The sequence below is a fragment of the Humulus lupulus genome, chromosome 2, assembly GCF_963169125.1.
Source record: "Humulus lupulus chromosome 2, drHumLupu1.1, whole genome shotgun sequence".
Taxonomy (NCBI): Eukaryota; Viridiplantae; Streptophyta; class Magnoliopsida; order Rosales; family Cannabaceae; genus Humulus; species Humulus lupulus.
The window spans coordinates 230,431,447-230,451,300 of NC_084794.1; the positions used below are offsets into that span (position 1 = coordinate 230,431,447).

The 19,854-nt window shown below is 38.7% G+C and overlaps 2 protein-coding genes across 2 annotated transcripts; both read left to right on the plus strand.

Moving 5' to 3' along the window:
* Positions 1-337: 337 nt before the first annotated feature.
* Positions 338-4,757, plus strand: LOC133815238 (uncharacterized). The gene is made up of 3 exons (XM_062248095.1): positions 338-430; positions 1,422-1,548; positions 4,162-4,757. The coding sequence occupies exons 1-3, from the start codon at positions 338-340 to the stop codon at positions 4,755-4,757; spliced, it is 816 nt and encodes a 271-aa protein (XP_062104079.1).
* Positions 4,758-4,763: 6 nt separating this feature from the next.
* LOC133815239 (uncharacterized) lies at positions 4,764-7,902 on the plus strand. The gene is made up of 6 exons (XM_062248096.1): positions 4,764-5,145; positions 5,195-6,101; positions 6,190-6,314; positions 6,494-6,655; positions 7,200-7,332; positions 7,647-7,902. The coding sequence occupies exons 1-6, from the start codon at positions 4,764-4,766 to the stop codon at positions 7,900-7,902; spliced, it is 1,965 nt and encodes a 654-aa protein (XP_062104080.1).
* Positions 7,903-19,854: the final 11,952 nt, after the last annotated feature.

Sequence of the window (19,854 nt, forward strand, 5' to 3'; positions counted from 1 at the left end):
GTTTTAGTAACTCCTGGTACATTATGAACTGAAGAACCCAGTTTGGATTTCTTCAAATTACCCTTCTCATCATCACTTGGAGCTGCCCTCATCTTAGACGATGATACCTTTGAAGGTTTTCCAGAAGGTTTTTTTGCCATTGATTTGGGGTTGGGCTGAACTTTAAATACTACAATCTTCTTCGAATTAGGAGATTTTTTAGACTTGTCAAATTTTGGAACAAGCTTTTGAAATGGAGGAGTTTAAAAACTTGATCGAGTACACACCATGATGAGAAAATTGAAAATAATTTTTTTTCAATAGAAAAAAGTGAAATAAGATCGTGGTAGGTAAGAGCATGAGCAAGATTGTGGGGAAATATGCTCATAAACCATTCATTGCTGAAGAAAAAAGTAAAGCAACGTTGAAGAAGATGAATGGCCAGAAACATGTGTGAGAAAGGAAAAAAAGTGAATCGTATATGTGTAAATATAAAAATGTGAAAACCGTATAAGAGAAAATATAAAAATGTAAAAAAATACCGCCTGTTCGTAAAAATGTAAACATAGGGTCAAATTTTATACTTTGTGTAAAAATTCCTTTAAAATAGTATAAACTATGAACTAAAGCACACATACTAATTTCATTTTGGTTGGGATAGATTTTCTTTAAAATTTTACGGTAGGTTTTAGTAATTTGGGAACATATTTTAATATATATTATATAATATATAAGTTATTACTATATAAAATAGAAATATATATTAGATAATTATGTTATCATATGATATATAGCATAAATATATATATATATATTAGGTAATTTTGTTAACAGAAATAATAACTTAAGTTAGTATATGTAATTATGTATTATATTTGTTAATTATTATTTGTTAGTAATATATATATACTATTATATAAGTTAGAAATCAGAATAGTTATTAAGGAAAATAAGAATTTTTGTTTTTTTGGTAAAAAATAAAATATGCCTATTGTTGTTTGATTGTGCATTATGCATGTAAGTTTTTTCAATTCTTGAGAGTTAATTTCATTGAAATAAGTAATATCAAGATTGGTTACTTCTAATGTTTGAGTCTTTTTTTTAGAGTTGGACCTTAATTGTGTTAGAAATTTGTCTAAAAGTTATTGAGAAATTGACAATTTTTTTTTATTTATAGATTGGAGCGAAATCATACTAGTATAAAGTAAAGTCAATGTTTCTACTTTGAAACTTGAGGTAAATCTATTATTTTTGTTATATTGGATTGTATTATAAATATATAGGCTTGAATGAATATGTACTCCCTGTTGTAGTGGCTATTAGGTTTGTGTGTGCTGCTCTGTTGCAGTGGATTATTATAGGCTTGTGTGATGCTGTTGTAGTGGATTATAGGTTTGTGTGCTGCTCTGCTGATTAGTTTTTTCTTAAATATGTTGTATTAGGTAATAGATATTAATGATGTAGGTGAAACTATTCCTTCAGTAGAAGATCAAGATCAACCACCTCTCACTCATACTGAAAACCCTACTCCTACTGAAAAGGGAAGAAAAACTATGGCTAAAAAGATGGGTAGACCTCCCACCCCTTGTGCTAGTACTGGGAAAACATAGGGAAAATGGTTATTTGTATGGGATCATTTTACTAAGGAAGATCCTCCTCCACCCCAATGGATCCTAGCGAAGAGCCTCCTCCCCCTAAGTGTATATGTAATTGTTGTGGGTCTAACTTCTTGTGTGACACTAGAAAACATGGGACTAGTCATTTATGGAACCATTTTAAGAAAGTATGCAAGCTAAGTCTGTTTAAGATTGATGAGTAGAAACAAAAGACTTTAAGCTTTCAGTAGGTAAAGGGAGGGAAAGAGGGGGAAACAAGCTTAGTAGCGGTACCTTATAACAAATAAGCTTGTAGGGTAGCCCTGACACAATATATGTTAGGAAAATATGTATTTGCCTCAATAGAAATGGTAAGATAATACAACTCTATGCAATAATATTACAAATAAATATAGATTGATTAAAAAGAGTGTTACAACTCTATAACTGAAAATACAAATAAAAGGAGAAAGAGATGTAAGATGATAGAAATAGGAAGTACAACTCTATTACAAAAAGATACAAGTAAACTAGAAGTGTTTGAAGTGTTTGAACATGGAAATAAAAGGATTACAACTCTTAAACAAAAGTACAAGTAAATAGAGCAAGAAGAAAAGAAGAAAAAACAATAGAAGAAAATAAGAACAAGAACAAAAAACAATAAACTCTCACTCACACAACCAAAGTGAAGAGTGTTGGGGATCACCAACTTGAACAAGGTTTGAAACCTTTGTCCAAAAGCTTATTTCCCCCTAACTCAAGCACTAAGGGATCTCTCACAAATTTTTGGAAATGCTTTCTGGAATAATCAAGCCTCAAGGTGTTTCTAGCCAAGTGCTCTAATGGATAGAAATGTTGTGTCTTTCAAGTGAGCTATAGGCTCCTATTTATAGAGTTTAGAGACACCCTTTGAATTTCAAATTCCACCAACCCCCATGGATGCTACCAATGTTTAATTGGATTAATATGGAATTAAAAATGAGATTTAGGAGTTATTTGGGTTTTTGGAACCGTTCAACACTTTTGGAAAAAACTGAAAAATTGGCCTGAAATGCACCTGTGGTCGCGGCCAGGGACATCAGTGGCCGCGGCTACTGCTTTCTGTCCCCCAGGCCGCGGCCACAGCCCAGTTTCAGCACTTGAAAATGTGTTATTTTTCCAAACTGTTCCAAACCCTCCAAAATGATTTTGTAACCCCCAAAAACACATTATTGGGGTTAAAATCATATCTCTAATAGTCATTTCACGTATGGCTTTATGAAATTCATCTCAATATTGTGTAACACCAAATTTACACAATAAAGGGTAATATTTGGAAGTTACAAATTTGTAACACCAAATATGTTACATTATTTGGATATATCTCATATATCTAAATATTGTAACTCTCAATTATATGTTACAATATGTGACACTCTTTGTCACATTTATTTAATCTAAAACATTATATTATAATATAATATAATATTACATTATATTATAAAATAATATAACAATATATTTTGTTGGATGAGTTACCATTTATACATGTTGATCGTGAAGGGTTCAAAAAATTGGTCAAAACACTCCAACCTAGGTTTAAGACAGGGTCGGCCTTGGGCATAGGCGGGCTAGGCCCGTGCCTAGGGCCCACCCCTACCCAGGGCCCAAAAATATCATGTAAACTCTTAAGTGTGTTCAAAGAAAAAAAAATTTAAATAAGGCCCGCCCAGCAGCCTTTCCCCTTCCCAGCTGGTGTTCAAGAATTTTTTTTTTAAATAAGGCCCAGCAGCCTTTCCTTCCCAGCCGGCCCAATTAGTTTAAATAAATATAAATGTAGTGGTCCAACTGGACCAAAACGTGTGAGGCAATTCAAAGAAAAAAAAAAGGAAAGCTGAAAAGTCTCTTTGGCTCTCTCTCTCTCGTCCTTCTCTCTCTCACAATCTCAATCTCAATTCACATCCTTTAAAAAAAAAAAAAAAAAAAACTCAAACTCCCATTTCAATTTTTCCCACCTACCTTCCCTAACCCTAAGAGTTCTCTCTCCTCTCTATACTCTAGTCTCTCCAAAACCACCATTATAATTTACAATTTTACCAACTATCCTCTTCAATTCTCATCACTCATCAATCATCATATTAATATACAATATTCAAAGAAAAAAGCAATCTATTCTTCTTGTATTGTAATGGTAAGCTTTCAAAGTTAATCTTTTATTACTTTTTATTAATTTAATTGCTATGTTTATTTAAAATTAATTATTATTTACTTATCATACACATATTTTTTTTATCACCATTGATTCACATTCACACAAAAAATAAGGTCACCATTGGCAAAAAAAAAAAAAAAACCTTTTTATTGGTCTCATTTGATTTATAAAATTATGTGACTTGTGTCTTGCAATTTTATTATTATTATTTTTTTTATAGTTTTGCTATATTATTGTACTCATATCATTAATTTTGTTTGCAATTTTTATAGGGTCCTATTAGAAATTACAAATACAAATCAGGAGCCCAAAAAATAAAGGAGAAATTAAGGAAGGAACTCTTGCAAAAAAGTCAGGTTGGTTCTCTTAATAAATATTTTAATACAAATAATGTAGACAATTTTGTAGTGAATGAGAATGACATTGAGAATCAATTTGATATTGAAAGTAATGAGAATGAGAAAAGTTCAAGTGATGTGAATGAAAATGAAGAATTGAATCGAACATTTAATGAGAATGAGAAAACTTCAAGTGATGTCAATGAAAATGAAGAACTAAATCAAACAGTGAATGAGAATGAGAAAACTTCAAGTGATGTATTCAACTTTCCTTTTGATATTGATGATCTAGGAAATTGGGATAGGATTGGTCATATTAATATGACAAACTTTATAGTTGAAAGAGGTCCAAAAAGAGTCATTAAGGAAGAGTTTACTAGGGATGCTTTTGGTAGGAATTTTTCTTCATGGCATTATATTAGAGAATTACCAAATGGAGAGAAACAAGATATGAAGTGGTTGATATATTCAGTTTCTTTAGATAAAGTATTTTGTTTTTGTTGTAAATTGTTTGCAACAAAGAAGCATCTTGTGGGTTTTTTAGCTGAGGGAGGTTTTAATGACTGGCATAATATTTCTGAACGACTAAAAAGTCATGAACGAAGTACACAACACATTGAGTCAATTGCTAGTTGGGTTGAATTAGAAAAATGACTGAAAATGAAGTTAACAATTGATGCAAGTTTAGAAGAACAAGTTAATCAAGAGAAAAAACATTGGAAACAAGTGTTAGAGAGAATTCTTGCTATTGTGAACAGACTTGGGCAAAATAATTTGGCATTTCGAGGAGATTGTGAAAAACTATATGAGAAAAACAATGGGAATTTCTTACAAATTATAGAATTACTTGCTGAATTTGATTCAACTATGCAAGAACATGTTCGTCGCATTTTAAGAGGCGAGACTCATTATCATTATTTGAGTCACAAGATTCAAAATGAAATGATACAACTACTGGCAACTGAGGTGAAAAGCTCCATAATTAGTAGAATTAAAGAAGCAAAATATTTTTCAGTCATACTAGATTGTACTCCAGATGCAAGTAATGATGAACAGATGTCTCTTGTGTTTAAGATGTGTGAATGTTTCAGAAAGTCCAATATTTGTTGATGAGTATTTTCTAGAATTCATAAAAGTTCATGACACATCAGGGCTTGGTTTTCTTAATGAACTTTTAGATGCGTTGAATATTCTTGGACTTGATGTTGATAATATAAGAGGACAAGGATATGACAATGGATCTAATATGAGAGGAAAGAATAAAGGTGTACAAACTAGGCTACTTGAAATGAATCCTAGAGCATTTTACACTCCTTGTGCCTGTCATTCTCTAAATCTTTTACTTTCTGATATGGCTCATTGTTGTCCCAAGGCTGTGTCTTTTTTTGGTGTGGTACAACGAATATACTCATTATTTTCAGCTTCTACAAAAAGATGGAAAGTATTTAGAGATCATGTGCCTGGTCTCACTGTTAAGCCATTATCAGAAACACGTTGGGAAAGTCGTGTTGACAGTGTTAAAGCAATAAGATTCCAAGCTCCACAAATAAAAGAAGCTTTAAATTACTTGGTAGAAAGCAATGAAGATGCCAAAACAAAAAGTGATCCTGAAACTTTAGCAACATATAATATTCAGAATTTTGAGTTCTTGGTGAACATGGTTATTTGGTATGATTTGTTGTCTGCTATTAATACTGCTAGCAAGATCCTGCAAAGTGAAGATATGAAAATTGATGTTGCTATCAAAGAGTTAAAGATTCTACTTTCATTTCTTCAAAAATATAGAGAAACTGGTTTTGAGGAGGCTTTGACTAAAGCTACTGAGATTGCAAGTATGATGGAAGTTGAACCTGTATTTATGGAGAAACGAAAAGTTTACAGGAAAAAGCAGTTTGATGAAAGTGTCAATGAGGAGGTGACACAATCAGCAGCAGAGTCATTTAAAATTGATTATTTTCTTTACATAATTGATCAAGCTATTTCATCATTTAAAACCAGGTATGCATACTTTCATGGTGTTTTATTTAAAATTTTCTTTCACTATTCCTACCATAATAACTAATAAAAATAATTATTGTTCAAATAGGTTCGAACAATTTCAGAATTTCGAGGAGAATTTCGGACTATTGTTTGATTTTGAGAAATTAAAGTCTGCAGATGATGACTCTTTGAAGAATTTTTGTATCAATCTTACAAACTTAATGAAGCATGGTGAGATTTCAGATCTTGACAATGATGACCTATACCAAGAGTTATATATGTTGCGTCAAAGTTTACCAAAAGAGCTATCGATGTGTTGAGCTATATAAAAGAAGTGGATGGCAGTTATCCAAATGCTTCGATTGCTTATATGATTTTTCTAACTATTCCGGTCACTGTTGCCCATGCAGAAAGGAGTTTTTCCAAATTGACCTTGATCAAATCTTATCTCCGTTCAACCATGTCTCAAGAAAGATTAAGTGGTTTAGCTATGTTATCCATTGAAAAGGATATAGTTGCAAAACTTGATTATGCAAATTTAATTAATACTTTTGCATCTAAAAATGCAAGACGTATAATATTAAAGTAATATATTGAAATTTATAAGTTTATGTAATGAATTATTGGTTTGGAATGTATTTATATTACTAAATATTAGTTTAATTTTATTTAAAATTACATAAAAAAATTACATATACAAAAGGGCCCATTTTTTTCATATTTATTAAAACCGTCTTAGGCCCACTTTTTTTCAGGGCCGGCCCTGGTTTAAGATCCCTTCTCGAATGACTGTTGCTAGGGATGTATTGAAGTTATACAAAGAGGAGAAGGTGGCATTGAAAAATATTTTGAGCCATGAGAGGATATCGATTACTACCGATACTTTGACTTCCATTCATAATTTGAATTACATGGTCATCACTACTCATTGGATTGATAATTCTTGGGAGTATCAGAAAAGAATTATCAATTTTTTCCAAGTTGTAGATCATAAAGGGAAAACCATTGGCAATGAATCCAATTATGTCTTTTAGAATGGGGAATCTCTAAGTTGTTTTCCATTATGGTAGACAATTATTCCTCTAATGATGTTTCCATTATATACTTGATGAATAGTTCGAGGAGAAAGAGAAGGGACTAATTTTGGATGGAAAGTTTTTACATATGAGGTGTTGCGCTCATGTATTGAACCTAATTGTGGGTTGAAGGAAAAACATGGGTCAATTGCAACAATTAGAAATGTTGTGAGGTTCGTTAGGTCTTCCCCTTTTGGGCTAAATTTTTTTAAGGAGCGTGTGATGGAGGAAAGGATTGAATGTAAATGGCTTATGTGTTTAGATATCCCAACAAGGTGAAACTCCACATATCTAACGCTCAATTGTGCAATTAAATTTCGGAAGGCATTTGACAGGATGCAATTAGATACTAATTATATGAAATATTTTCATGAGGTTGATGAAGATGGAAAATCAAAGGAGGGGTCCCCATTGATGTTGATTGGGATAATGCTCTAGTGTTTTTGAGGATTTTGGAAACTTTTTACTAAATAACATTAAAGAATAGTGGGACTACTTATGTTACTGCTAATAAGTACTTCATTGAGATCTGCAATATGCAACATGAGCTGTATGACTTAACAATTGACGATAATGAGAATGATTTATTGATGAAAATGGCAACGAGCATGAAACTAAAGTATGACAAGTATTGGGGAAAGCTTGATAATTGTAATGAGGCACTTCTAATTGCCTTGGTCCTTGACCAAGATACAAGCCTGAGTATCTCAATCATTACTTTAGTGCTACTTATGATGAGATGACGTGCAAAGAGATGACAAAAAGGGTAGAGAAGACAATATGAGAAATGTTTGATCAATTTAATGAGACAACATCAAGTCTTCATCCATAAACATCTATGACTCAGCTACAGTCCCAGTCTATTGTTAGTGCTTCATCCATGTTTTTCATGCCTGCTAGTGGTCGACCTACGGTTAGGAATAATGCCTTTAAAGCAATAATAGTTGACAAATGTTTTAAATGAATTAAATAATTGAATAGAATTATTATATACATATAGACTATGTCCGATATTATATTGATAATATTAAGTAAATATCAGAAAATTCCAAAGTTTACCTATGCGATCTTAATCTCATATTGGTATGAGAGGATCGAGATTAAGATAATAAGCTTGAAACAGTTCACAGTAAAATAAAGTTATGGAATCTTTAGATTAATTACTGCTAGTATGGTTCACTGGTATTATGAATACAAGTGAGCTAGATCAGGGTCACTAGTGTAGTAGGACACTTTAGTGAAGGTACTTTATATATAGTGATATATAGAATTGGACCAGATGTGATTTGTTAATTCTTGTTTGAACACCGTTTCATAATATTAATCAAACACATCAAACGAAGATCATATACACGATGGTCTTAATCATGAGGTTACTATGAACTCCTATATATGTCATCTGATCATTTGATTCATGCATTAAGGTTTGTTAGAATGATCAGGCTAAGAACAATTGTGTTTGGGGACTCAATGATATATATGGCTGGGTACATAGTTTAACACATAGGGAATCTCTACCTTCTAATAGATTGAATAATGGTTCCCTATTGAGTTGAATTTTGGAACTAAAAAATTTATGAGCGCTCACTTCGCAAACTTGTTGTGACACAACCTTCACTAGTAAAGTCAATGGTATACTAGGAACAAGATATAGTCAAAAGGGTAAAATGGTAATTTTATTCCATTTTAATTATGAGCCATTAATAGATGATTAACGTTGTATGTAATGATTATATTAATGGACACTTTATTCTTTAATAAAGTACTCTGTAAATATATGTTTATAATTATCAAGAGTTCAATCTCATATTTATAGTGGAGTAATCATGAGATTAATAAATATGATTCTTTAATCAAAGAGCTTTAATTAATAATCTAATATTTATTGGAGCTTGATATTATAGGTCCATAGGTCCCCAGGGTGGCTCTATCAACAACATATCAAGGTAAAAGTTGATACAAGGGTAAAACTGTAATTTGGAAATTTGAGAAGAATTTTATTCTTCGGGTTAAATATATAATTATATGATAATTAATGTTGAATAATAAATTTGGAATTAATTATTAAATTTAAAAAATATGTATATTAATTTAAATATATAATTTTGAAATATATATCAATTAATAAATTAATTTTTGATATTAATTATTTTATTTAAGTTGGAGACATAAAATTGGTAAGTCAAAATAGTTTTTGATTTATTGAATTTTAAAAAGATGATGATAATGATGTTCATCAATTTGAATTTTGAAATATGGTTGTAATTTTTTCCTTAAAAAGATAATACCATATTTTGTGGAAGGATTGATTTTAATTAAATAAATAAATAAAAAGAAAAATGCAATATCCCTAAAAGGGAACTCTGTTATACACGCATGACACAGTCTAGGGAATGCGTCATGCGTGTAGCAGTGTATTGATAAAGTGTTAATATTTTTTTATTTTAGTATTTTTAATTAATAATTTGAAGATATATTTTTTCAAATTTGGTAAGTTAGATATTTACCTAAATCAATTCGCATCATCATTATGTTATTATTAATATATTACTATTATTATTAGGAATAATAAGGTAATATATAATCTCTCTCTATATATATTATGTAATAACAAGAAGAAAAACAAAAGTATGGAAATTCAGAGAAAAAGTTTCAGAATTTTTCAAACAATAAATTGTCATCATCTTCTTCTTTTATTCTAACCCTTCTCAAGCCATTATCCAAGTTCTCGTGTATTGAGATATACTTGTGATTTCTAAATTACAAACACATATTCTTTATGTGCCCACACACATCTTGAGGTGTAGAGTACACTCTGAGAGATCGTGGTTTGAGTACTCAAAGCATTGGATTGGAAGATCAATATATATATACATGAAAAGACTCAAGGACACTTGATAGGCTTTAAGAGGTAAATATTTTTGTTCTTGAATATTTGTATACATGTGCATATGATATATATATATATATATAAGTATGTGTATATTTATATATATGTTGCATGATTAATAATATTGCATATTAATGTTTCTGCAGGATGTTTTCTTGAACATATAAATTGTTTATATGAGAGATGGACAATTTTTGTATCTAATTATAAACTGGGCCCACCACGCCATTTTCGCTGTGCACTCTGATTATTTTTTTCAACAATTGGTACTAGAGCAGGTCATTAATCTCTGCATATTATTAATTCATGTATGGGACTATGTGCATTTTTATATTATATGTGATATATTTTTTAATGGATGGATATTTATATTGATGATAATAGATTCTTAAGGGTTGTTTATTATGGTGCTTTTGGGTTTAGGAATTGTTCTTAAAATTTCTAGATGAAAAATATAAGCCATTTTTGGGGCATAGAAATTTTGTAATTTTTCTTTTAAATTTTGGATGAAATTCTGAGATGGACCGAGCTCCGAGCCCAAACCCCAAGCCGTGCTCTTGCAGCTACGCACGCTTGCGCCCACCTGTGCCCGCCTGTTGCCCAACGCGCGCCCCTGCCAGCCCGTGCCTGCCCAGCGCGCGCCCCTGCCAACTCCACCTTGAGCTGTGCAACCTCCACCGTCGAACCTCCCTGCCGTCGCCCCACATTGTTACACACCTATACAAACCCTAATGTGTTGTTACCATAATTGTTTTAATTAAAAATTTGAAATTGAATTAAAATAATTTTAATTTGGAAATTTCTTTAATTGAAATAATATTGATTATTTTCCTTAATTAAAAATATTTTAATTATTCTCTTCCAAAATTAAAATTGTTTTAATTATAATATCCAAAATTAAAATTATCTTCAATTTTAATTTATTAAAATGGAATTGTTTAATTTTATTTTTGAATTAAATTACCCAAATTCAAATTTGGCCTTAGAAACTATTTGGATGTTAAAACCCAAAGTTTAATTATTTTAAAAGTTTGCTTAAAATAATTAAAAAGTTATATAATTCAAAATGGATATGGAAAATGGTGGCATTGGCTCAACAAAAGTACATCTCAAGGTTCGAGATCAAGGTGATCTTCAACAGGCCTTAGATAGTTTAGGTTACATTTTCATGTATTTTTGCAAGTGTTGTTATTTTCTCCAGAAATACCCAAAACTTACCAACCCACTTTTATGTACTTATTATAAATGTTTGAATGTGATTAAAGTGTTTAATATTTTGGCATGCATTATAACATGCCATTCATATGCCCACACAATATGCAATTAGCATGCATTACATTCATGTAGAAACTGTTAGGAACTGTTCCTAGTGTGCAACGAAAATTGCAGTAATGGTAGTATTGTATTCAACAAAAAAAATTCATGTAAACAACTTTATATGAGGATCTTTTAATATGCAATATGTTAATCAATATATAATATGGATATGTAAAAAATAATACAAAATGGTTTACCTCTTGTAGCCTATCAAGAATCCTTGAATCTTTTCGTATATATTTTGATCTTCTTATCCTCGTTAGAGTACTCACACCTAGATCTTCCAAGACGTTCTCTACACCTCAAGATGTGGGTGGGCACAAAGAGAACAAGAATCAATTTTGTGAATCAAAAGTATTCTCAACACATGAGACTCTTGGTTATAGGCTAGAGAGAGGTTTTTCTTTTGTGTGAAACAAAATGATAGTTTTTCTTCTCTTTGTAAAACTTGTTGTGTTTCTATTTTCTATCATATAGAATATATAGACATAATAATAATAATAATAATAATAAAATTAATCATCTTTAATAATAATAATAATGATAAAAGACAAAGTCTTACATTCCATTTTAAAACCCCTTTTAAAATATTTTATTAATTAATTAAATAAAATAAAAACCAATAACTAATCACCATGAGTAATGCTACACGCATAGAGAAGTCTAAGCCCTATGCGTGTGGCACTATCCCTGAAATATGAGATTTGATTTTTCATGTGTTTTTACTTTACTTAATTAATAATTAGGAATTCAAATGAGGTATAATCTTTTTAAGCAAAAGATAACAACAAAAATTTCAAAATTGAAAATTTGAATTTTCATTATCATCTTATTATTAATTAAATAAATATAATAATAAAAACCAATTTTGACTATCCATATTTATCCTTTCACACTTAAATAAAATAATTGATTAAAATCCATTTATTTTATTTCTACACAATTTCGAAAACTGCACAAATGCAATAATAAATTGTGCAGCTTCATTTATCACATAGTTGGTCATTTATAAATATTCTCTCAAATAGTCCATTCACAGTCTGATCATTGTATCAACTATTACCTTGAATAGTGTTGATAGAGACCCCTCGAGGACCTATGGACCAATAATTCCAAGCTCCAATAAATAAAAGATTATTAACCAAAACTCTTTGATTCAATAATCATATTTATTAATCTCATGATTATTCCACTATAAATATGAGACTCCACTTTTGAGAATTAAAGACATATTTATTGAGTACTTTATTGTAATCATAAAGTCCCCATTGATATAATCATTACATACAAATTAATCATCTATTGATGATTCATAATTAAGTGGGAATAAAATTACCATTTCACCCTTTTAATTATATCTTGATTCCTAGTGTACCATTGACTTTACTATTGAAGGTTAATTCATAATCTGATTATGAATTTGACGTCAATAACATTTTTAGTTCCAAAAGCCAACCCAATACGGACTCATCATTCAATCTATAAGAAGGTATAGATTCCATATTTGTTAAGCTATGTCCCAAGCTGTTGATGCTCATAATCTCATCAAGGGGAAATGCAAGGTAGTCACCTGGGCGTACTCCCCCCCCCCCCCCCGATCCGCGAGACCGCCCCGTCTCGCGAGAATGCTCTTTCGCGAGGCGCATGGGGAGTCGCCTCCCGCGAGGCCATCAAGTGGCGAGGCCCCCCCCCCTGATCCGCGAGACCGCCCCGTCTCGCGAGAATGCTCTTCCGCGAGGCCACCAAGTCGCCTCCCGCGAGGCCATCAATTGGCGAGGCCCCACTGGATCCGCGAGACCCCCCCGTCTCGCGAGAATGCTCTTCCGCGAGGCCACCAAGTCGCCTCCCGCGAGGCCACCGAGTGGCGAGCCCCCCCCGATCCGCGAGACCACCCCGTCTCGCGAGTGCCTTGTTCCGCGAGGCCATCGTAGGGGGCGAGGTACCTTATTTAGCGAGGCCACCCTAGGGGCGAGGTGCCTTGTTCCGCGAGGCCATCCTAGAGGGCGAGGCGCCTTATGTAGCGAGGCCATCGTAGGGGGCGAGATGCCTTGTTCCGCGAGGCCATCCTAGAGGGCGAGGTGCCTTATGTAGCGAGGCCATCGTAGGGGGCGAGATGCCTTGTTCCGCGAGGCCATCCTAGAGGGCGAGGTGCCTTATGTAGCGAGGCCACCCTAGGGGCAAGATGCCCTTGTTCCGCGAGGCCACCATAGGGCGGGGCGCCCTATTCAGCGAGGCCCTTGGGCCACTCCTACCATGCCCATGCGCGGGGCCGAGGGAGGCTGCGAGGCCGCCAATGGCGCCCCGTGCGCGAGGCCATGCAAGGTCCCGCGCGCGCGCCCCGGGAGGTCCACCAGCCCGCCATCTTCTCAAGAGGCCGACACACCGTGATTTAATGCGCATGGGCCCAAGACCCCTATTCGACGCCTCAAAGTCCCTATGCTTAGTAGATCCAGAACGAGTCGAATGAGACATATTTGTACGATCGGGTACTAGGTACTGATGCCAATGCCAGCGAGGATCGTGGTCCGTACGTCTACGGCCATGGGTCAGAGCCGACACCACTACCTCCTGCGCCACCACGCCTGCTACCACGCCTCAGGAACGGGTACAGACAAGTAGTGGAGACATCCTCCTGACACCTGCTCCTGTACGGGATGTACAGCCACAACCTCTGAAGCCACTTCCCTAGTACAGTACGTTTGTACCTCTTGGTCCCCTGGACCACTATGTACCTAAGGCCGTTAGAGCCTACTATAAATTGAATTCCAAGGCCACCTGAAAGGGGGTTGGAAATTTTACTGTAGCAGAGACATTAGTGTGAATGAGATACTGAATTCTCCATTGTTGTTATTCCATTGTTCTTGAGTCATTGTTCAAGTTTTCATAGCTTCCTAATTAGCGATTTCAATTCGATAATTTTTCCAACTTAACTTCGTTGACGAGTTCTCACCGTCAACAGTTTGGCGCCGTCTGTGGGAACGTTAATTTCAAGCTACTGTTCCACCATTGTTTCTGGCAAGAAGAAGATGCCAAGACGCTCAAAGCGGCTGAGGGAGCCACGAGAGGTAGAGGTTCACCTGAGCGGAGCCCAACTGAAGGCCTCCAAGAAGGACGCTCCTCCACCAAGAGACGTGGAGCCCCCGGAAGACCCTGAGGTTCACGGAGGCGATAGGGTGGCCTCATCACCAGCCGTTCCACCTGGAGGAAGTCCTCCAAGAGCACCACCGGTAAACGCCGACGAGTTCCCTCCTCCAAAACCGCCGCAGGCACCGAACTCTGGCCAGCAAGACCCGGGCCCTTCTGCCCGTAGGCATGATAAGCACCCCCGGGTCCACTCCGTGAGCTCGAGTTCGAAATCCCGGTTCTACGAAGAGGAGATACGTGAGCTCCACCGTAAAAACCAAAGATTAGAAACCACCTTAGAAAACATGCAAGAGGTCCTTAACGGCCTGCTCCAGGGTAAGTCCAGCGTAACCGTGCCTAAGAGGAAGGAGAAGGGCAAGGATGGGGTGGAGACCACTGTACCGGTAGATGATGGGAGAACCCGACATTCAACCAGTAATACCCCCCGAACGAAGCAACGTGATCACCCCGAACCGCCTAAGCAGGCCCAGAAACCAGCGCCGAGGGCCAACGCTGCCCCTCGTAATGAGGACGAGGTCACCTCTAAAAAAGCCCCCTCAGACTTACGAGAGGAGCTCAATAAAAAGAGGGCGGACAAAGGCACCACACCACCTATAGCGCCTCGAGAGGGCAAGGGAAAGGCAGGTCTTAGCCCGTCCGCTTTGAAGGACTCTCTAAGCAAGAGGAGGCAGGACTTGGACACGGAGATGAAGAGCCTGCGAAGCAAGATCGTCACCGCATCAGGCGGCCCGATCTATGAGGAAGAATTCGACCATGAGTCGCCCTTCGTGAGGGAGATTCAGGCCATCCGACTTCCTGCCAACTTTAAGGAGCCCAATATGACCCCCTACGAAGGGAGCACGGATCCAAAGTACCACCTGGACGCGTTTAAAGATCTGATGAAACTGAGGGGGATCGGAAGTGGTGCCAGGTGCCATTGTTTCACTGTTACTCTGAGAGGACCCGCCTACAAATGGTTCAAAAGACTAAGGCCGGGGTCCATCAGGTCCTGGCAACAATTCTCTGACGAATTCCTCCAACAGCACCATGCCGTGCGAGACTACACGATGCTAGGTACCAGCCTGGCCAACGTGAAGCAAGGGGAGAATGAGAGCCTGAAGAGCTACATTCACCGGTTCAATATGGAGGCCGCGAAAGTGGGGAGCCTAACGGGCCGAGAGTTAAAAATGGCCATTACTGCCGGAGTGCTCCCAGGAAGCAAGTTATGGGACAACATGTTGAAGAGGGAAGTCGCCGACTTAGACGACTTCTATGAGAGAGCGCAGAAGTACATCCGCGTGGAGGATGGCCATGCAAACCTTAAGGCAGGAAAGGAGGAGCCCCCCGCGAAGCCCCCAGCTAACGACGGGTCGAATGTAGCAAAGAAGAAAAGGGCATACGATGGATCAAGAGATGACCACCAGAGGAAAACCCAACATGGGAATGAGCGCAGGCAAGCGGCTTACACTTACTACACAGACCTCACAGACACCAGGGAGCACATTTACCTCACCAATGAAGATCGAGTTCCTTTCAAAAGACCCCCACCAATGAGAAAGGACCGGTCCAAGAGAGACCCTGGTAAATACTGTCAGTACCACAAGGATACCGGTCACACCACGGCAGAGTGTATCCATTTGAAGGAAGAAATTGAGGAACTCATCCGCAGGGGACATTTGGACAAGTATGTGCGCAAGGATAACCAGAGGCCAAAAGGGGGAGTGCCCCCCCCCCGCGGGCACGTGAGATGGCCCCGGAAGTGCAGGGGGAGGTTAGGACCATCTTTGGAGGACCAGGATTCGGAGGCGATTCTAGGAATGGACGAGACAGGTATGCCAGGGAGGCCCGGCAAAGTCCACCACATTGCGTTTTAAGTTTGGAGCAACGCCCCCCGAAGAGCTTCAAGGGCGAGAATGACTCAATAACTTTCACTGAAGAAGATGCGCAAGGGGTGCACTTTCCTCATAACGACCCCCTGGTGCTAACCGCCCAGCTAGCCAATATGAGGGTACATCGGGTCATGGTGGATAACGGGAGCTCTGTGGACATCTTGTATCGACAGGCGCTGGAAAGGATGGGTTTGAGCCTCCGTCACCTAAAGCCTTGCACCACGACCTTGTATGGGTTTACGGGAGATTCGATGCGACCCCTGGGGACGATCGAATTAACCCTCACCATGGGGGAGAAACCCAGGCAAGCCACCGTAATGGCCAACTTCGTCGTGGTAGATTGCACCTCAGCCTTCAATGTGGTGTTAGGGAGACCCTCTCTGAGAAAATTGAAGGCAATAACTTCCGTATATCACCTGGCCATGAAATTCCCCACCCCTGGGGGAGTAGCATATGTGAGAGGGGAGCAGAAGGAAGCGAGGGAATGCTATAACATGTCCCTCCGCGCAGCCACCAAACCGTCCGTGCCAATGGCGATGGCTGTACATGAAGGAGCGACCTGCACAAGTTAGACCCACGCAAGATTGGACCCGCAGGTTACGGAGCCTCTCGAGAAGTGCAACCAGCAAGACTTCGGCTCTTAGTGCCAAAAAAACCTATGTTTAGCTCATTCTTCGTTATTTTAGCTTAAGTAAGAATCAAAGAGACTACCCTAGGTAGCCTCCTAGTTATATGTAACCTTTTTCTTTTTTATTTACAAAGTTCTATGTAAACCGCGTGCTATAATGAAACCGTTTGCTACTTCCCGTGTTTACTTCCTTCGCCGCACAAGCATCAGCCAAAGTGCCTGCCGAAATAAATTTCACCAAGCGCTTGGGGGGCAGGATAGGAGGCAATAACATGCAGCTAGCAAGGAGATCCTAAAAGGGCCCTCCATCAAGAGGAAGTGGCCTGTGGAGACGAAACAAGCAACAAGCAGGAGAATCCAAAGAAGGACCCCTTGCACCAGGATCCTAAAAAGGATCCTATGCACCAGGAGGATCCTAAAAAGTGCCCTCCATCAGGAGGACCCGAGAAGGACCGTAGCCCTAAAAAGGACCGTTCAATGGGAGTTCCTAGAAGGACCCCTTATATCGGGGCCCTAGACGAAGTTCCTAAACATAGAAAGTAGTAAAAAGACCTTGCAAGGCCTCCCCTGAGTTTACGAGGATTAGCTACCCTCGTAAACATCAAGGAGGCCAAAAGGCCTTACGAAAGAAAAATATATATATAGTGACAACACTAATAAGTCTGGAGCGGCCACCAAGCCGCCTAGCCAAAAAGGGTCCCAAAAGAGACCCTTGCCGAAATAGTACTATGCAAAAGGACGAGAGGGACGCCTCTCGCAAAGAAATAATATGCGCGCGCAAGAAAAACCCAAAAGGATAGCTAAGACCCAAGGGGTCAAAATATCCTTACAAAAACCGCCAAGAGGCACCAAAAGAGGTCCCAGTGAACCCTCTCACATGGGATCCAAAGGACCTCCAGCCTGACAAATAAAAGAAGGGAACCAACCAAACCGCGTCATACAGGCATAAAAGGGCCTCAAATGCAGTAGAACAAGAAATAAACAACAACATCACATGTATTCATACATAAAAAAGAAAGGAGTTCTCAAGACAATACAAGGGTTACTAACAGAAAAGTAGCACTAGTAATGACGTTACAAAGTAAAAAAAAAAACAAAAAAACAAAAAAAAAGGAGCGAAACTAGTTCAAGGCCTCCTGTAGTGGGCACTCCACCAGGCCGCTCGGGCAACAGCTTGCTCGCCAAAAGAGGAGAAGTCGAAGTTGGGATCCTGCTTCCACACATTGTAAAGAGCCCGGTCTATAGACTTGCGCTCGATTACAGCCTTCTCCGCCTCCAAGGAAGCGACTTTCTCCTGAGCCGACTGTAGTTCAGTCCTAAGGGCCTCAACTTCAGTCCCCTGTCGAACAACCATCTCATGCGACCCGGATGCAGCGGTCTTGGCCTCCTTGAGCTCGCGCTCCAAACATTTAGCCTTGCCCTTCAGCACCTTGATCTTAGCTTTCAGCTGCTCATTCTTCGAGTCCGACTTGGTGTACTTAGTCCGGGCTTTTGACAATTGGATCTTGGTTGCGCTAAGCTCATTTTTGAGCTCCTGGACCTGGACTATGAGGCCGTCCCTCTCAGTGGTAGATGCGGAAATGATGCCAGTTGAGTCAGCATGTCGAAGAGACACGATATAGACCTGCACAAGAAAACCAATGGAATCAGCAATAAGTAACAAAAAGAAGAACACAGGTGCATCTATGCATAATACTAATCAACGCAAAGTGAAAAGCCTCACCCAGGCCGCAGCACGCCTTAGCATCTCCCCGAGGTCTGATTGAGTCACGTTCCCTAGGCCCCTCCAGTCGGAGACAGGGAGACTCTCAGCTATTGGAACGAAACGCTGCCCATAAACTGAGGCCATCCTGGTCACCCAAGCCTCTGCCCCCACGCTAGGAGCATCTGGTTGGACTGGGACAGACGACCCACTCGCCGAGGCAGGAGGAGGCGCAGCAGAAGAGAAAAATTGAGACTCTGGTGCATCGGCAGGGAGCTCCGCGAGCCCGATGAAATCAGCAGCCGGTATGCCGAGATCATGATGAATTGGAGGGAAGGCATCGCCGCCAGCGCGACCAGGAGAGGCGTAGCATCCTGCCGCGGCCTGCGGGCCTAGAGGGTGAAAGGCCGTGTCCTGGTCATGGGAGTCATGAGGAGGATGTCCCCTGGGGGACAGGGGGGCATCCTCCATCTCCACCTCAGCCTCATCTTCGTGCAGTGATGGCCCAGCCGGCGTAGCCACAACCTTCTTAGACCCGGTGATTGACCATAGGAACTTGGGGTTAGAGACCGGAGACAATTGGTGGCGATTGAGATTCGTCATGGTAAATAGGACTGCTGCTTTCTTCAGGACGGGGTCTGCTGCAATGAGTCTATTTATCGCCTCCGCCTCCGACCTGATGACCGAGGGATCAGCAAATTGCCCTGCAAGAACCGCACCAATATCAGTACAAGCGAGAGTGCAAAACGGTGAGTTCTAATAAGAAAAAGAAAAAGACCTGGATACTTACTAGGTTCAGCACGAAAGCCTTCACGAACTGAAAGAGGCCCCTGTACCCAGAAAAACTCCTGTTTCCAGGACCCTGGGTTAGACACTGAGCCATCTATCAAGGGTAGCTCACTATTGGCCTTCTGCAAGTAATAGAAGCCCTTGGAATTGTGCACCCCAATAAGGTTGTACAAGGAATGCACCTCTTGCGCCGTCGGGGCGCGTTGCTCATTATTCTTGAACCAAAGAAAGAGGCAACTTATAGTCAACCAACTGTTGGGCGACAGTTGGAGAGGGGCCAAATCAAAATAGTTGAGAACCGCCACAAAGAACGGGTGTAGAGGAACAGTGCCACCCGCCTTCATAATCTGCTCACTC